The sequence below is a fragment of the Hyperolius riggenbachi genome, chromosome 7 (assembly GCF_040937935.1).
Source record: "Hyperolius riggenbachi isolate aHypRig1 chromosome 7, aHypRig1.pri, whole genome shotgun sequence".
NCBI classification, from domain to species: domain Eukaryota; kingdom Metazoa; phylum Chordata; class Amphibia; order Anura; family Hyperoliidae; genus Hyperolius; species Hyperolius riggenbachi.
Genome location: NC_090652.1, coordinates 256,511,553 through 256,531,522, shown reverse-complemented (window position 1 = coordinate 256,531,522; position 19,970 = coordinate 256,511,553). Strand labels below are relative to the sequence as shown.

General features: G+C 43.3%; 1 protein-coding gene across 1 annotated transcript in view; it reads right to left on the bottom strand.

The window, feature by feature from the left end:
• The window catches only part of SSB (small RNA binding exonuclease protection factor La), a 47,140-nt gene that overhangs the window by 10,342 nt on the left and 16,828 nt on the right, over positions 1–19,970 (bottom strand). Inside the window, exons 3-9 of the mRNA XM_068245576.1 lie at positions 11,288–11,391; positions 10,978–11,152; positions 10,276–10,383; positions 10,082–10,182; positions 6,150–6,221; positions 5,339–5,381; positions 534–674 (exon numbers count right to left, since the gene is read on the bottom strand). Of these exons, the coding sequence (XP_068101677.1) occupies positions 534–674; positions 5,339–5,381; positions 6,150–6,221; positions 10,082–10,182; positions 10,276–10,383; positions 10,978–11,152; positions 11,288–11,391 (744 nt within the window). The remainder of the gene's footprint in view (positions 1–533; positions 675–5,338; positions 5,382–6,149; positions 6,222–10,081; positions 10,183–10,275; positions 10,384–10,977; positions 11,153–11,287; positions 11,392–19,970) is intronic.

Genomic DNA, 19,970 nt, shown 5'->3' with positions numbered 1-19,970 from the left:
TTCAGCTATGCGACTGACAGTTTTCTCTCCAGTCGTGAACTAGTTGGACTATAGCTTCTCTCACGGATAATGAACTACAGCTATAAAAAATACTTTCCTGGCAGAGAACTGGGCTTCTGAGCACAGGGAATACAATTTTGTAATTTTATTTTAGGTGAACAGTTCAAATATTTGAGCTCTCTGAGACGGGACAGACTTGAGCTGAGGGGGAAAACAACCATTTATCACAATATAAAAAAATAGGAAATATGTAAAAGCCATTTTTTGGGGAGTAGGAGGATAGATGACATTTTTATTAGTTTCCACTTAAGGTTGGACTTTAATTGAAGACAAATTTTCGCTGCATTTACTCAATGCAGCTTTCACTACAAATCTCCCAGCAATCCTTAAATTCATGTAAAAAGCAGCAGTCCAAGAGATCAGCATTGAGTCAGACATCTCCATCTACCCAAATGGGGGAGAAAAAAAAACAAAAACAAACCTATACAAGAAAGTTAGTTAGTTATGGTAAAGCTTGCAAACCTTATACATACCTCCATTGAACCCCTGCTAAAATCAATCCACTTGATTTCCCCATGATCTTGAAACAATGCATGGATATCTTCTCTGGAGGTCATGTTGTCCAGGTCTCCTGAAAATTTCAGCAGGCAGCCAGTCTGTTCTTCTAAGGATTTCTGCAGGAGAGATGGTAAAAGGCTGCTTTATTCCAATGGCATGTGAGGGAAAAAACAACCCACTTCTGCCAAGTTTCAGATACACATCAATAAGAACCACCAAATCCTCTTGGGTCTATCAGATACTAATCTAGAGGATTTGTCTCTCCAACCGAGTACACCATGAAAAATACTTACCTAAGCCATTGGAGGAAACATAGCAAATAAGTGAGCGAGTTAAGAGGAGGCGCAAATATCAAGAATTTTGATTGGTCATGCAAAGCAATTGCTTCTTTCTCTGGTTTTGACATCTGCCCTGATGTTTGAAGATATTTGCCTGTGAGCAAACTACAGTTGCTGTGGAAAGAACAGGCTGGCCACACTTCTCCCACAATTGCCCACAAAGTTTTCCACATTCTATCATATTACTGAATCAATTTTATTGGAATTCCATGTGAAAGGACCAATACAAAGTGTGTGCATGTGAGAAGTGGAACCAAAATCACACATTATTCCAAACTTTTTTTTTTTTTTTTTTTACACACAAATAACTGCAAAGTGGGGTGTGCGTAATTATTCAGCCCCCTTTGGTCTGATTGCAGTCAGTTGCCCATAGACATTGCCTGATGAGTGCTAATGACTAAAAAGAGTGCACCCGTGTGTAATCTAATGTCAGTACAAATACAGCTGCACTGTGACGGCCTCTGAGGTTGTCTAAAAGAATATTGGGAGCAACACCACCATGAAGTCCAAAGAACACACCAGACAGGTCAGGGATAAAGTTGACAAATTTAAAGCAGGCTTAGGCTACAAAGAATTCCAAAGCCTTGAACATCCCACGGAGCACTGTTCAAGCGATCAGTCAGAAATGGAAAGAGTATAGCACAACTGTAAACCTACCAAGACAAGGCCTTCCACCTAAACTCACAGGCCGAACAAGGAGAGCACTGATCAGAAATGCAGTCAAGAGGCCTATGGTGACTCTGGACGAGCTGCAGAGATCTACAGCTCTGGTGGGGGAATCTGTCCATAGGACAACTATTAGTCATGCAAGTTGGCCTTTATGGAAGAGTGGAAAGAAGAAAGCCATTAACAGAAAAGCATAAGAAGTCCCGTTTGCAGTTTGCCACAAGCCATGTGGGAGACACAGTAAACATGTGGAAGATGGCGCTCCGGTCAGATGAGACCAAAAAATTGAACTTTTTGGCCAAAATGCAAAACACTATGTGTGGCGGAAAACTAACACTGCACATCACTCTGAACACACCATCCCCACTGTCAAATATGGTGGGGGAAGCATCATGCTCTGGGGGTGCTTCTCTTCAGCAGGGACAGGGAAGCTGGTCAGAGTTGATGGGAAGATGGATGGAGCCAAATACAGGGCAATCTTGGAAGAAAACCTCTTGGAGTCTGCAAAAGACTTGAGACTGGGGCGGAGGTTTACCTTCCAGCAGGACAACTACCCTAAACATAAAGCCAGGGCAACAATGGAATGGTTTAAAACAAACACATCCATGTGTTAGAATGGCCCAGTCAAAGTCCAGATTAAATCCAATCGAGAATCTGTGGCAAGATCTGAAAACGGCTGTTCACAAACGCTGTTCATCTAATCTGACTGAGCTGGAGCTGTTTTGCAAAGAAGAATGGGCAAGGATTTCAGTCTCTAGATGTGCAAAGCTGGTAGAGACACACCCTAAAAGACTGGCAGCTGTAATTGCAGCAAAAGGTGGTTCTACAAAGTATTGACTCAGGGAGGTGAATAATTACGCACACCCACTTTGCAGTTATTTGTAAAACATGTTTGGAATCATGTATGATTTTCGTTCCACTTCTCACGTGTACACCACTTCTTCTACACCTCTTCTAGACAATCTATTTAATTGCCACAACTTAGAAGAACTTCAAGAAATGTTACACATGCAGGCTTTCTGATGTGAAATTTATCTGAAAACAGGTACCCCAGGGGTTAAAAAACACAGCCTGTGTATTCTGGGATGCAGTTTTTGTTCTGCTCTCACTGCAGCGGTGTTGTGATAATCTCCGCAGAAGGCGGTAATTTCCCGCACTGTTTAGGAATGTCAGTTTTTTATGCGAAAACAGGTTCTATGAATGCACACTTTGCTAAATGGTTGGTAAAGTCAGCTGTTTTGGGCATTACCGCATGCGGGAATGCTCTATGAATACAGGCCTATGTCTCTTAGAAGTAGGAGGCATAGTCGGAGGTGCAAACATAGGAGATGATGGATTAGTTATAACAGGCAGATAATCCATAGCACTACTAGTCCCAGGCCTATCTGAACCAGCTGAGGCAGTCGAAGCAATAGCAGAAGCTTTAATTTCCTATTGCTGTCTGTGGACCTTCTCTGTACAATACAGAGTTGCTAATCCATGCTGACTGGACTGAGTAGAGATTTGTCAGACTTTTCAACTTTCTCAGTCTTTTGTCTTTTAGGGTATAAAACATAATAAATGATAGCCAGCCATTAGACAAATCCCCCTATACATAACATACATCCAGCCAAGCAGAAGAAACATAACCACATCTACTTGCCAGAGAGGGATCCTGGGCAGATTTAGCAGATTGTGCAGGAGCTGACCCAGAGGCGTCCTCCATGATCCCAGCCACAAACCAGAGTGCATCATGGACTCTACAAACTTATACCTGTGCTGCTGATTTGATGCAGCTGATCTAATTATGCATGCGGCCCCTGCCGGCTAAGAATATGCTTAATCAGCTTCTTACCTTAAAGAGAACCCGAGGTGGGTTTGAAGAATATTATCTGCATACAGAGGCTGGATCTGCCTATACAGCCCAGCCTCTGTTGCTATCCCAAACCCCCCTAAGGTCCCCCTGCACTCTGCAATCCCTCATAAATCACAGCCGCGCTGCTGACAAACAGCTTGTCAGAGCTGGCTGTGTTTATCTCTATAGTGTCAGTCTGCTGCTCTCCCCGCCTCCTGCAGAACTCCAGTCCCCGCCTGCATCCCTTCCCTCCCTGCTGATTGGAGGGAAGGGACAGGGGCAGGGACCGGAGCTATGCAGGAGGCGGGGGAGCAGCTGAGACTGACACTACAGATGTAAACACAGCCTCACAGCACGGCTGTGATTTATCAGGGATTGCAGAGTGCAGGGGGACCTTAGTGGGGTTTGGGATAGCAACAGAGGCTGGGCTGTATAGGCAGATCCAGCCTCTGTATGCAGATAACATTCTTTAAACACACCTCGGGTTCTCTTTAAGGAACCAGCTGTATGCTGATTCCTAATCACCGCTGCGGCCCCTGCCGCCCGGCTCAGACTTCAGATCACGCGGGACGCCAGCGCGTGACTACCTCCGGTTCAACCGGAAGTGAACTCTTCAATGCACGCACATGCGCGCATTAAGTCGCTGCCTCCGATGGAGAAGCCTCCTCAACGCTGCAGGGCTCCGACTGTTCACTGAACAGCGCTGCTTGGAGCCCTGGAAAACGCTGCCCCTGCCGCCTGATATGGATGGCACTCCTGGAGACCTCTCCCATGCATCCCGTCCGGGACAGGAAACTAAACTGGAGGTACTGTGGCAGGTGTAGTATCTTATATGTGGCTGCCTATTGCTTATGCAAATTTTTCTTTTAACAGTTTCCTGCCGACGGTGGGGAGGGAGACAGGTCTCATCCAGGGGTGCTGTCCGAAATGACGTTCTGGGAAAAAAAAAAATTGTACCACGTATGGCCACCATTAGGGCTTATTCACACTGCAAGCGCTTTTATAAGCGCCAGTAATTTAAGATCTCGGTAAGATGTTCTCATGTGAGTGATGTGATGTGATTACATTAGAAAGAGCTTTTCAAATCACTAGCACTTCAAACCCGCTTGCAGTGTGAACAAGCCCTTAAAGGGAACCTTAACTGAACGGGGGGTAAAGAGTTTCACTTACCTGGGGCGATTACCAGCCCCCTGCAGCAGTCCTGTGCCCTCGGCGCCGCTCTGGAATCCTCTGGTCCCCCGCTGTCACTTAGTTTCGTTTTTGACGACTCACCAGTCGCCGGCCGCCATGCGTATTATTGGACGCATTCACCAATGCAATTGGCGCTATTGCGGACCGCTACGCGTACAAAAATACGCGTTGCTGCATTCCGCACGCGTAGATATGCGGCAACGCGTATTTCTGTACGCGTAGCGGTCCGCAATAGCGCTAATTGCATTGGTGAATGCGTCCAATAATACGCATGGCGGCTGGTGAGTTGTCAAAAACGAAACTAAGTGACAGCGGGGGACCAGAGGATTCCAGAGCGGCGCCGAGGGCACAGGATTGCTGCAGGGGGCTGGTAATAGCCCCAGGTAAGTGAAACTCTTTACCCCCCGTTCAGTTAAGGTTCCCTTTAAGCCGGCAACACTAGCGGTACTTTTCTAAGAGCTTGCCAAGGTAATGCTATGCTAATCACATCCCACAAGTGGAATCTCACCCATAGCATTACATTAGCAAGATGTTTTCAAATCACAAGTGCTTAGGTCCGAGGCCTTCAGCTGCGCAAATACTTGTTCATGTGAAAAAAAACAAAAAAACAAAAAACGAGTTTTAAAGCAGAAGTATTTCTGTGTTTCAGTTTTTAGTAGTCTTTCTAAAAACAAACACACACACACACACTACCAGATGGGGGCCCAATACAGGATTTTCACAAATATTATATCCCAGAATCTTTGCCTACCATTTCAGCATCCTCAGCGTGCTTCTGGGCATCTGCCTTGTCCCTGAAAAGATTAAATATATATACACCGGTAAGAAGGAATGCTGGCAGTGAAACTCCACTTTCATTATAAATTGCTCTCACTGTAGCACAAGACTGTTTACAATCTAAGGCCTGGGTCTAAGCACTTGTGATTTGAAAAGCTGTTGCTAATGTGATGCTTTTCAATTCCCGAGCACTTGGGAAAGTGCTGCTAGTGGCTCCCAGGCCTCACAGAGCCTTCAGTTTTCATGTACAAGGAGTTTCCAGAACGGACATTAAGCTCAAATTCCTCTTCTTGGCAAGAAAGTCCCCCCCCCCCCATACATGTGCGCATACATATACACATGCCCTATTAATATGCAGGAACATACAATACATAACCTCAAGCTGATCTATTTGGCTGCAGTAATGTCTGAATCACACCAGAAAAGCATGAGTCTAATCTTGTCAGATCTGACCAGAATGTCAAACCTCCGATCTGCATGCTTGTTCAGGGTCTAGGGCTAAAAGTATTAGAAGCAGAGGAACAGCAGGGTAGCCAGGTAACTGGTATTGCTTAATAGGAAATAAATATGGCAGCCTCCATATCTCTCTCTCATTACAGCTGGCCTTTACATGAACCTTGATCTGTCCCCATGCCGTTCCTCTGGCAGCACCTATTCCCCCAAAATTGCTCTTTGAAAAAAAAAAAAAAAAAAAAAAAGGAGGAGGCAGAGCTTATTTGAAAGGTACATCTAAAAAAAAGTTGATTGGAGAGAAATTCAAACCCGATTGACCTTTGCATACTTACTGTTTGGACTTTGCTTTGGCTTCAGATAGCCTCTGCTTCCGCTCTTCATTCTTCTTTGTAAAATACTCCTCCCTTGGAAGAAAAAAAAAAAAAAAAATTAAAAATATTGAAATGCTACCATGATCACGACTAAACGCTGGTCATATTATCATGACTATGCTAGATTAATCCAGCAAGACCCATCTACCCAAAACCTTAGGACTAAAAGCCACATCCAGAGCCTTTCCTCTCCACAGGCAAGAATGTAACCTGAAGCAAGTTTCCCCACTCTAAATGCCATCTTTCAACCTCTGCTAGACTTCTATTCACCACTGTCTCATGGGTCAGACACCTGCACAACGCAGGAAGTAAAAATGCACTCTTTTGCACTTTGATAGCTTTTGCCAAGTTTACTACCATGACTATCACTCAAGGATTGCTGGGGTTTGGGGGATCCTTTCTCAAATAAAGGGTGGCTACAGGTACAAGGGGGAAAGGGGAAGAGGTGTGGACAGTGCACACATGTATGTGGATCCAATGTAAACATAACTATACTTGCCTTAGGCAGTTTTTCCTCAGGTCAGGCACGATTTACCGTATTTTTCGGACTATAAGACGCACTTTTTCTCCTCTAAAAAAGTGCGAGTTCACTGCGTCTTATAGTCCAAATGCTACATTTCAGACCTGCACCAGGTGTACCCCTACGTCATGGCTTCAGACAAACGAGTCTTTCCCTGTTACAAAGGAAGAGGCACGCTGCAGAACTGCTGCGATTAGCTAGGACAGTAGTCCAATCAGTGTGCCAGTACATCACTGGGAGCGGGGCGTGTGGACAGACTGAGCTGCAATGGGTACAGATTCCAGTCGTTTACAACAGCAGTGGGTGTGATTAAAGAACAGACTCCTGAGTCACTCCCATCAGAGAACAATCCTCCAATGTGGAAGAGCAGGGCTTTGCCATGGAGACAGGACGCGTGCCTGGCAGCCACATAGTCACTGGCATTATAATCAGATCCCTCTGAGAGCAGCTATCACCTGGGGGCATTAGAGCAGGAAGGAAAGTAGGGCATCTTGATGCAAGTCTGACACTCTTAAAGTGGATTCGAGATGAACTTTTACTCATTGCATAATTGTGTTTCTTTCCTATTGATTATAGGACATTCCTCATGCCAAATTCTTTGTTTTAATACTCTAATTCCCTATAAACTAAACAAGCCACGCCCACAGGTTTTCAGAGAACAAAGGCACTTTCAGACAGTAGCAAGGGCTCATGGGAGCTCAGTCTGGGCAGGAGGAGGGAGAGGTATTACTAGCCAGAGATTTCAGAGGCAGAGGGGAGATTAGTTTTTTTTGCTCAAGATGCAGATAAGCCTGCCTCTGTGTAATATTTACAAACAACATGGCTGCTGTCATTGTATCACAGGAAGAAATAATCATATTCTATTAAAGATGTTTGCAGCTAGACTTGCTGTGTGAACTATCTAAACCAGGGGTCTCAAACTCAATTTACCTGGGGGCCGCAGGAGGCAAAGTCAGGATGAGGCTGGGCCGCATAAGGGAATCAATCAATCAGCTGCTCCCCCCCCCCCCCCCCCCCCGTCTCTTTCATTGATTTTTATTTCAAAATCAAATTCACACTGAAGCGAACCATTTTGCCTATTTTACCTTCTAGTTCGTTTCAGTGCTCCCATTACAAGTAACCGGCTGCAAAACGAGGGCTGCAGAGCCCCCAAATCGCCCGGGGGGCAATCCGCCGGCATTTCCTGGAAGGGGCAGAGCTTTCAGCTTCAGCTCTGCCCCTCCTGACGTCAATCGCGGCGCATCGCCGCCTCTGCCCGCCCCTCTCACTCTTTCTTCACAGAGCGGGGCGGGCAGAGGCGGCGATGCGCCGCGATTGACGTCAGAAGGGGCAGAGCTGAAGCTGAAAGCTCTGCCCTTTCCAGGAAATGCCGACGGATTGATCCCCGGGCGATTTGGGGGCTCTGCAGCCCTCGTTTAGAGGCAGGGATGCAGCGGATTACTTGGGAGCACTGAAGCGAACTGTAAGTAAGCTTTTGCTGGCGAGGGCCACAAAATATTGTATTGAGGGCCGCAAATGGCCCGCGAGTTTGAGACCCCTGATCTAAACTTTAGATATATAGACAAGTTACTTGTTAGTTCGTTTTTCATCTAGGATCTGTTTTAAGTCAGGATGGTCACTCCTGTGCCTGGTGCCCCTCCCCCTTCACTGCGTGTCAAAGAAGCAGCACTGAACAATTAGTGTTAGCTGCTTACAATAAAAGCTTCAAGATTGGACAGTGCCCGGCTCCCTCCTTTGATTTACTAGCTAGAAACTTTCAGGCTTGTGAGCATGATTTATGAGGGGACAGCAGCCTGGGCAGATGTGGTGAGATCTGTTTGTTTAACCCTTTGTTTACCTCTTGAAGTGCTGCAGATTCCTTTCTTAGATGAATGTACACACTACAGTGCATGGCTATAAACGGGCATCAGTATACACATAGAGCCCCAGAATCATGTGCTATACATAAAAGTGTCATCACCAGCAAAATATAATCAGCATAGGCATACTGGGTGGTGCATAACTCTGTATTGCTGCACAGTCGGCATACAGAATCAAAAGAGGCATACAGGTCAGTGCTGGGCCGTAATTAAGCATCATAATTCAATGCAAAATTACACGTAACTTACGGTCTTACGCGTAATTTACGCGTAAGCAATAAAGCAGTATCGTAATTATGCTGTCTACCGTAATTGCTAGGTATGCGTAATTGTACGATGACTTACTAAGAGTAGCCAATCAGTCAACATCCTAAGCAACCAATAGTATCTTCTCCCGCCCTTCAGTATATATTGACAGCTATTGCTTACACATCGTCCGTATGTGTCAAAAAGTACGCATTAATGGGTATTACGGCACTACGCGCAACATCGTAGCGTAAGCGCCTACATTACGGTATCCTTACGCGTAACTGCGTAAATTAACGCGTAATTACAGTGATGAACCGTAGATAATTTCCTACGCCATAACCGTAATATCGTAAAATTACGCGTAATGATCTGTAAGCGTAGATTTTTCCATTACGACCAGCACTCATACAGGTGTCTTCCCACATTGTGATCACTGGGTCATTTTGTTTTTCTAACTTAGGAAGCAGGGGTTAGTGCAGCTGGTAGGCAGTGTGGGTTACTGTACCTGCGGGGTGCAGCAGGGGTTAGAGTGTAGTGTAGGGAAGTGTAACTGATAGAGACAGCTTGGAGGGAGGGGGAAGCCCCACAAGATGCCCCTGCACCATGGATGCACCCAGGTTTAGTATACATTTTTTTGCTTTAATATTTGTCCTCTAAACCTAGGTGCGTCTTATAGTCTGAAAAATACGGTAAATAAAGACCCATGTTTAAAGAGCTGCTGATGTGGTGATCAGGCTAACCTACAGCTGACTACTAGGCTTCTGATGAGGAAATAATAATAATAATAATAATAATAATAATAATAATAATAATAATAATAATAATAATAATAATAATAATAATAATAATAATAATAATAATAATAATAATAATAATAATAATAATAATAATAATAATAATAATAATATATATATATATATATATATATATATATATATATATATATATATATATATATATATATATATATATATATATATATATATATATATATATATAGTGTGTGTGTCTCGTCCCTACCACAGGAGGTTCAAGCACACATTTGTTTTCCCCCTTACAGATAAGATTTTGTTGTGAAATTTGAAGGATTCCATAGGCATGGACACCCAGCTGAGGGGAGAGGAAGTGCAGAAGGGCATAGGGAATGGCAGGTCCCTTAAAAACACAACTAGGCAAAGTACTAGAAGTTCTTACAACCACATAAGTTCAGCACCATTTCTGGCATTCTATAGACAAAAAAGATGGATGAAGGAGAAAAAGCTTACTTTGACAATATGATCATGTCAGAATCTTTAAATTTAAGGTCTCTCTTCTCCAGGAATTTCTTAGCATCTTCGTCTGTCTCAAAAACCAAAAATACCGACCCCTGAAGGAGGAAAAAAAAAAGCAAATCAAACTCAAGTTAGTACAGTTGCATTTGTTTGACATTTTATCTGGAGCATCATCTATTGGGGCAAACCTTAAAGGTCTTCTCAAGCGTTCGCCTCATCTGAATGTTCTCGATGTGCCCCTTGTTGTCCAACCAATCTTTTATTTCATCCAGTGTGGTGTCCGTCTGAAAGCCTTTCTGTGAAAGAAAAATGTGGCCTTAGCACATAAACATGCTTCCAAGAAGAAATATTCACCACAGCATGTGCTTCTGCCACTGTGGAGTAGATTACTGAAGGGGATACTACCACACTGCCATTCAGTGGTCCACTAGGAGAGCCAACAGGGCCAGCGCTGCTATAGAGGCAAAGGAGGGCAATTGCCCCGGGCCCCCGACCTCTGCAGGGCCCTCCGGGTGGTCTCCCCCCGACTGTCCCTGCATGTTGTGCATCTCAGCTGCAGTGGAAGGGCAGCTTGGAGGACGGGTTGGTCTGTAGATAATAAATGCAGAGCGGAGGGTAATTATACCGGGTCATCTTACAATACACAGCTCCTCCACTTCCTAATCCGTTGCATGAGCTGTGCAGCCAGCCAATCACCATGAGGGGAGTAAAGCCGCATGGCGATTGGCTGGCTGCACAGCACACACAACTCATGAGGAAGTGGATGTGCCATATATCATAACAGGACCGGGTAAAGTATAATGTGTCTCCCTGTGTCTTTTATTTATAACATTTGACCTATAGGGTACCTGACCATTACACATCACCCAGTTGTGTTTAAGCCTACTCACAATGTACACTGATCTGCTCTTGATGGAGTTTTTGTATTCCTCTGTGACTTCAGGTAAGGGCTTGCTAGGAGTCCTCCGAATTTTATTATTTTCTTCATCAACTTCCAGCAAACCAGTCTTGGATTTTTTAAGCGCTGCCAAAATTACTCCAAAATCTGTGGTCAGTTTGCTAAGCCTGAAATGATAGAATAAAAAAAAAGTGAAGCACTTCCTGAACGTAATATTCTAATGATATTAAAAAAAAAAAAAAAAAAAAAACACCCCAACAAGCTTCACTGAGAAATATCACCAAGACTAGAAAGACACTTACCGATTAAACTTGATCATTGTTTCCAGAGGGATCCAGCCATCATCCAGGCACATCTGTTGCTTTAAAAACTTGTCTCGTGGAAGGTTATGGTCACCAAAGTAGTACTGTGAATAACATGTAAATTATCACTTAATGTATGGAAACAGATTAACCATCAAGCTTAGACTTTTTTTTTTTAACATTTAAAGCTTTATTGAAAGGATTTTGTTCAGTACAATAATAGTCATGAAGCACAATGTAATATCCAGAACCAAAGAGTAGTATAAACACCAAATTTCACATATCAAAACCAGTTTAAAAGTTTACAACATCTATTCAGATACAAATGTTCCAGGCTATTCTCTTTAATATGTTTTAATAAGCAGTATTAGGCTATATCAGTTTCTTCTATCTCTTAGAGGAGTAGAGGGTTAAAGTGGGAAGGGGAGAGATGGGGAAAGGGAGGAGAGAAGGGGGGGGGAACGAGGGAAGGGTGTCTGGGTCATCGACATGTCTATAATACTTCAATACCTACAGCAAGAGGAGTCCTATGTCATCAGGGTTTTATAGTCATCTGAATATTTGAACAGCTCCCATCCTGCCCAGGTAAGTGCGAACTGCTCTGTCCTGTCTCGTGATAAAAGGATTATTTCTTCCATTTGTGCTATTTTATCTAGTCTGTGTAGCCACTGAGTAACCGTGGGAGGATCTTGTCGTTTCCAGAGATAAGGTATTGTAGCACGGGCAGCATTTACTAAGTGTAAAAGGATAGATTTTTTGTAATCTTTTAACGGGAATGGGCCTGAGTGGAGTAGGAAAAATTCTGGGGTCATTGGGACTTTCTCAGAGGATATTTTCTCTGTCCATTTATGAACTTGCGTCCAAAAGTCTGTAAGACTTGGGCATTGCCAAAAAATATGGAATAAGTTAGCTCCTGAAGAGCCACATCTCCAACAGACGTCTTGTACCCCTGGAGTATATTTAGGACAGGATGGCTGGAGTCTTGTATCAGTGTGTAAGGATCTTATATCCTTGCTCTTGTGTGGTAACATTTAGGGATCCCTTATGGTTTAGAGTCCATATGTTCTGCCACTGTTCTTCTAAGAGTGGGGTTCCTAAGGAGGTTTCCCATTTAGTCTGGTAGGGGAGAGTAATTTGGGAGGTTGGAGTGATAAGCCAGTCATACAGCCATGATATAGAATGGGAGTGTGGGCCTTTGTCTAGGAGTCTTTTTTCGAAGTCAGAGAGTTTTGTAAGAGATTGTGACTTGACACCAGAGGAGTTCAAAAAGCTACGTATTTGGAAATATGCCCAGTTAGGAAATTTGCCAGATGAGACTGTTTCATGGAGTGTGTTGATCTGCTTAAGGGCTGGTTCACACGGGCGTCTGCTGAGCTTTTGCTTGGCATTGCGTTCAAACGCCAGTGTTTAAAAGCTAGCTTTTGAAAGCTTTTGAAAAGCGTTCAAGGCTAGCAGTTCTGGTCTTTGCTATTGTTTCCTCGCGTTTACTGCCTCTGAAAGCAGCATGTTGCTTTTGAGACTAGACGCAACGCTGGGATCTACTGCCAGGCTTTCATGAAAGCCTGCAAAAGCCAGCTCTAAACGCTCCCATTCACTTGCATGGGATGGCAGTAGATCCCAAAAAACGCTGCGTCTGAAACGCTGCGTTAAACGCCACAAAAACGCCCGTCTGAACCAGCCCTAAGAGTTCCATCCGTCACAAGGTCTTTTAGTCGCAGTAGTGGAGTAGCCTTCCAGTCAGGAATGAAGGATGAATAATATCCCGGTGGAAAAAGTGGGTTATTCTGTAGGGGTGTCATTGGGCCTAAGAAAGAAGAGCCTCTTTTCAATTTAATAAGATAGCGCATTGCTTTAACAGTCGAGTGAACTAGAGGATTAGAAGATTCAAGCTCCTTGTTTTGAGGATCAACTATCCAGGGAAGGCCTGCTAGAGAGATTGGAATGGAGTTCTGTTCAATGTAGACCCAGTGCTTTTGCTGAGTGCTATCACACCAATCAAATAGTCTACATAATACAGATGCTAAATAGTAGTTGTGTATGTTAGGTAGGCTAACACCTCCTGCTAGTTTAGGTAGAAATAGGATAGACTGACGTAATCTCGGTTGCTTTCTCTTACCCCATACAAATTCCCCAATCTTTGATTGTAGTTTTGCAAGGAAGTATTTTGGCAGGGATATTGGCAGAGTCTGGCACACGTAAACAAATCTGGGTAGTAAATTCATTTTGACCGAGGCAATTCGCCCAAACCACGAGATCTGTGGTTTGGTACTCCAGCTTTCTAGGTCTTTCGAAAGTGCATCAACGATTGCCGAGAAATTCAGAGGAAATATATGATTAAGATCTCTGGGTATAAAAACTCCCAGGTATTTTATCGCTTCCGTGGCCCATTTGAAAGGAAATATTGTCTTATAATGGTTAACTTCGTTGGTAGGAAGAGTTGTGTTTAGGGCTTCTGATTTTGAGTAATTAATTTTGAGATTGGAAATACATATATCCAGGCACATCGCCTCTAGTTAGGACATTAAAAAAATTATTAGGGAAAGGGAGGTGCTGAAGGGGGTGTGGCTAGAAAACAGCAAAAATCTATTAACCCTTCGCACACTCACATGCAAATGTTCAAACAAATGCATTCACAGATTCACTCATCCAGGCACAACTGTTATCCCTACAGCTAAATTAAAAGCCAGGGTTTTAGTTCACAGAAGAATGCATTCTTATGCTTAGTCACCTATACTGCGCAGAAGTACCCAGGTAAACATAGGTGTCCTAACTCTGGCCCTGTAACATGCATAGTGCAGACATGCAAACACATTCATTGCATCAAACCTATCAATGGATTAGGAGCACACATCCTAACTTCCTCTCCTGGGAAAGACGGTGCATCTTACCAATCGCACAAGGGAGCTAACGTTATGTGTCCATGTGCACCATGCGCATACACCAGCATAAGCTGTGTTCATGCTGACAAACACATACAGGGGAAGGAGGGAGTGCACTGAATTAGACCCTAGCCACAGGGGTCAGTAGTGGAAATAGAAATACATATATCCAGGCACATCGCCTCTAGTTAGGACATTAAAAAAATTATTAGGGAAAGGGAGGTGCTGAAGGGGGTGTGGCTAGAAAACAGCAAAAATCTATTAACCCTTCGCACACTCACATGCAAATGTTCAAACAAATGCATTCACAGATTCACTCATCCAGGCACAACGGTTATCCCTACAGCTAAATTAAAAGCCAGGGTTTTAGTTCACAGAAGAATGCATTCTTATGCTTAGTCACCTATACTGCGCAGAAGTACCCAGGTAAACATAGGTGTCCTAACTCTGGCCCTGTAACATGCATAGTGCAGACATGCAAACACATTCATTGCATCAAACCTATCAATGGATTAGGAGCACACATCCTAACTTCCTCTCCTGGGAAAGACGGTGCATCTTACCAATCGCACAAGGGAGCTAACGTTATGTGTCCATGTGCACCATGCGCATACACCAGCATAAGCTGTGTTCATGCTGACAAACACATACAGGGGAAGGAGGGAGTGCACTGAATTAGACCCTAGCCACAGGGGTCAGTAGTGGAAATAGAAATACATATATCCAGGCACATCGCCTCTAGTTAGGACATTAAAAAAATTATTAGGGAAAGGGAGGTGCTGAAGGGGGTGTGGCTAGAAAACAGCAAAAATCTATTAACCCTTCGCACACTCACATGCAAATGTTCAAACAAATGCATTCACAGATTCACTCATCCAGGCACAACTGTTATCCCTACAGCTAAATTAAAAGCCAGGGTTTTAGTTCACAGAAGAATGCATTCTTATGCTTAGTCACCTATACTGCGCAGAAGTACCCAGGTAAACATAGGTGTCCTAACTCTGGCCCTGTAACATGCATAGTGCAGACATGCAAACACATTCATTGCATCAAACCTATCAATGGATTAGGAGCACACATCCTAACTTCCTCTCCTGGGAAAGACGGTGCATCTTACCAATCGCACAAGGGAGCTAACGTTATGTGTCCATGTGCACCATGCGCATACACCAGCATAAGCTGTGTTCATGCTGACAAACACATACAGGGGAAGGAGGGAGTGCACTGAATTAGACCCTAGCCACAGGGGTCAGTAGTGGAAATAGAAATACATATATCCAGGCACATCGCCTCTAGTTAGGACATTTACATGTTACAGGGCCAGAGTTAGGACACCTATGTTTACCTGGGTACTTCTGCGCAGTATAGGTGACTAAGCATAAGAATGCATTCTTCTGTGAACTAAAACCCTGGCTTTTAATTTAGCTGTAGGGATAACAGTTGTGCCTGGATGAGTGAATCTGTGAATGCATTTGTTTGAACATTTGCATGTGAGTGTGCGAAGGGTTAATAGATTTTTGCTGTTTTCTAGCCACACCCCCTTCAGCACCTCCCTTTCCCTAATAATTTTTTTAATGTCCTAACTAGAGGCGATGTGCCTGGATATATGTATTTCTATTTCCACTACTGACCCCTGTGGCTAGGGTCTAATTCAGTGCACTCCCTCCTTCCCCTGTATGTGTTTGTCAGCATGAACACAGCTTATGCTGGTGTATGCGCATGGTGCACATGGACACATAACGTTAGCTCCCTTGTGCGATTGGTAAGATGCACCGTCTTTCCCAGGAGAGGAAGTTAGGATGTGTGCTCCTAATCCATTGATAGGTTTGATGCAATGAATGTGTTTGCATGTCTGCACTATGCATGTTACAGGGCCAGAGTTAGGACACCTATGTTTACCTGGGTACTTCTGCGCAGTATAGGTGACTAAGCATAAGAATGCATTCTTCTGTGAACTAAAACCCTGGCTTTTAATTTAGCTGTAGGGATAACAGTTGTGCCTGGATGAGTGAATCTGTGAATGCATTTGTTTGAACATTTGCATGTGAGTGTGCGAAGGGTTAATAGATTTTTGCTAATTTTGAGATTGGATAGCCTTCCAAACTCTGAAAATTTGTTTAACAGGTTTGGTATCGTCACTGCCGGGTCACTAATGAAAAAAAGCAGGTCGTCTGCAAAGGCAGCGACTTTAAATACTCGATTTCCAACTTTGATCCCATTGATAGATTGATCCGCATGAATTTGGTTTAAAAAGGGTTCTAAAGTGAGGATAAATAGTAGAGGCGAAAGGGGACACCCCTGCCTTGTGCCATTTGTGATTTTAAATGGTTGTGATAAGAGCCCATTAACCTTTACCCTTGCAGTGGGATCATTATAAAGTGTTTGGATCCAAAATAAAAGATTTTGTTGTAATCCCATATCTTGTAATACAGAAAACATATAATCCCAAGAAATGCGATCAAACGCTTTCTCTGCGTCTGTTGAAAGCATCATGCCTCTTACCGATTTTTTTTGCATGTGTGATATAAGCCCTATTGCTTTCATGGTGTTATCTCTACCCTCACGTCCCTGAATGAAGCCAGATTGGTCTGGGGAGATTGCTATGGGCAGGAAAGGGGCTAGCCAGTTTGCAATAATTTTCGCAAAGAGCTTAGTATCTGAATTCAAAAGCGAAATTGGACTGTAACTTGGGCACTGACAGGGGTCCTTTCCTTCTTTGGGGATGACTGAAATATGAGCCTCAAGGAATTGAGGTGATGGTAGTTTTGTGGGGCTTAAAGAATTGAAGGCAGAAACAAATCTTGGAGCGAGTATGGTCTTGAACAATTTGTAATATTGGATGGTAAAGCCGTCTGGGCCTGGGGATTTACCTGGCTTCATGGATTTGAGGGCACAGTAAAACTCCCCTTCAGTAATTGGTTCGTCTAGGTCTTTAGCTTCTTCTTGAGTGAACTTTTTAAGGCTATATTTAGATAAGAATTCTTTAAGTATAGTTTGTCTAGTTGGTGTGTTTGGGCCTTGGGGAGTTTCGGATTTTAAGTTGTAAAGGGTGCTATAATATTGTCTGAATTCCTCGGCAATCTTGTCATTGGAATGGTGTTTAGTCTTATCTGATGCAACTATGCATTTTATCCTATTCATCATGGTTTGTTTACGTAAGGCCCTGGCCAGTAGCCTGCCACTTTTATTTCCTGACTCATAAAAGATTTGTCTCATAAACCACTTCCGGCGGGTTTCTATGTTAAGCAATTTGGTGAGAGAAGAGCGGGCTTGGATCAGTTCAGTCTGTACCTCAATTGCTAATGATTGCTTGTGTCTCTTTTCTAATGCTGCATACACACTTGAGATAAAAGTCTCTGGAAAAGGCAAGATCACAGACCAATTTTACCCCATTCCATGTAGTATGAGAGCCATACTCTACTCAGTCTATTCTATGGAGCTGCACTCCCCATCAGATAAAATCTTTGCAAGATGCTGCACACAAAGATGCCCTTACACATTCAAAAGATCATTATCTGCAAAAGATCTCTTCCTGCAATAGATCCATTCCTGCAAAATGCATTCATAGTCTATGAGATCTGCAGATCCTCATACACACCTTGTTTAACAGACTTCATCTGCATATCTGGCAATCATCTGAAAATCCATCCTGGTGGATCTGATCTGCAGATGATCTGCAGATGATTGCCTGCTAAACAAGGTGTGTATGATGATCTGCAGATCTCATAGACTATGACTGCATTTTGAAGGAATGGATCTATTGCAGGAAGAGATCTTTTGCAGATAATGATCTTTTGAATGTGTACTGGCATCTTTGTGTGCAGCATCTTGCAAAGATTTTATCTGATGGGGAGTGCAGCTCCATAGAATAGACTGTGTAGAGTATGGCTCTCATACTACATGGAATGGGGTACAATTGGTCTGTGATCTTGCCTTTTCCAGAGACTTTTATCTCAAGTGTGTATGCAGCATAAGTCTTGAATTTTCTCAATAAGAGAGTCTATACCTTCTTGTTTCTCTCGTTTAATACGAGCCCCTAACTTGATGAGGTAGCCCCGTAAAACTGGCTTATGTGCCTCCCATACAGATATTTCCTTTTCAGTAGAAGCAAAATTGAGTTCAAAGTAGGAGTCTAATTTGGTTGCAATCATTTGTTGGTGCGTTTTTTCACTCAGCAAGAAAGGGTTTAGTCTCCAATTCCAGGATGTCTGTGTAAGCTCAGGGAAGCGTAATGTCATGTAGATTGGGTCATGGTCAGAAAGGGTCTGAGTGCCAATTTCCGTTGATGTTAATAGAGATAAGTCTCTCTGCTGTAGAAAGAAGTAATCTATTCTACTGTATTTGTTGTGTATCCCTGAATAGAAGGAGTAGTCCCTGTCAGTAGGGTGTGTCAATCTCCAGGTGTCTAGTAAGGAGGAGAGGTTTTCTAGGCGTTTAACAAATTTTAGGGCCTTGTATGGAATGGAAGAGGTACCCGTTGAGGTATCCATAAGAGGGTTGAGGGGCAGATTTAAGTCCCCTCCTAGAATCACTATTCCTGCCTGGAAGTCTCCAAGTTTAGTCAGCACTGTAGAAAGGAAAGATGGCTGCTTAGAGTTTGGTGCATAGATATTTGCTAATGTAAATGTACGATTTCCTGAGGTGCCTTTGACAAAGAGATATCTCCCCTCTGGGTCTATTAAAGTGTGTGTTGGCTCAAAATTAATGTCTTTATGGATTATTATGGAGACTCCTTTGGTCTTGCAACTGGCATTTACAGAGTGGAATGCTTGCGTGTACTTATGGTTTTGTAATTTGGGGATGTGTGCTACAGAAATGTGTTTACTGAAGAAATCCGATTTGAATTCTTTGTTTGTGCAAAAAACCTAAGAGTGACGAGCGTTTTTCAGGGATATTTAGCCCGTTAATATTCAGTGATAATTTCCAGCTGCTGTGGAAGGTAGAGGTTTGTCCTGTTAGTTTCGAGATTACTGGACACATGTCTGGACCCAGGTTGAGAGGAGGTAGGATTGGGGAAGGGAAAAGGGATGGGAGAGAAAAATTAAGTATAAGAAAAGAAAATAAGTAGTATGAGAGAAAGAAAAGTTAGAGACTCCTCTTTTGGTTGTATAACCGTGCTTTTATCAATAGCTTGAGGGGATAAAAGATTTGCACGTAATCAAATGGTTACTGCAGGTAGCAGGGAATATCAAGAGAAAGCCAAAGGGTAGAGTAACAGCCCAAGATAGGAAAAGGAAACAAATTTTCCTGTTTTCCCTATCCTGGGAATTGGGTATAGTCCACACAGAGACCCAGAAAAACAGGGCTCTGTGTTTGCTTGTGGAATATACAGTCAGAAGACTTCGTCCTCTGTTTGGGGTGAGGTAGTTACCGAGGGAACGAAAGTGAACCCATTAGGTTGGCTCCCTCCGCACCAAAAAAGCCATTGCATAACCTAAAAACTTTTGCTTTTAAACGTACTTGTTGAAGAAAGGTAACATAACATATATAACAACAGAATAATTTGCCAATGGAAGTTAGTGAAAATCAATATCGGCATGTAACAAACCAGATAAACCCTTATTCGCCCCCCTCCCCCCTTAACCTGCCTTGTGACCGCTGTCCACCTATCTTATGGGTCCTCATTTCACCATATACCAGTTTGAGCTCAGTATAGTGCTAATGTGCTTCCGTAGAATAGTTGTTGAATTATGGTCTACTACACGGGCGATCTAGGAGAGTAGCATATTTTGCCAGCATCAGATCTAGGTGTTGTCATGTTGGTAGCCTGTGTATGTCACCGGCTTACCTCTTCTAGGGAGTGA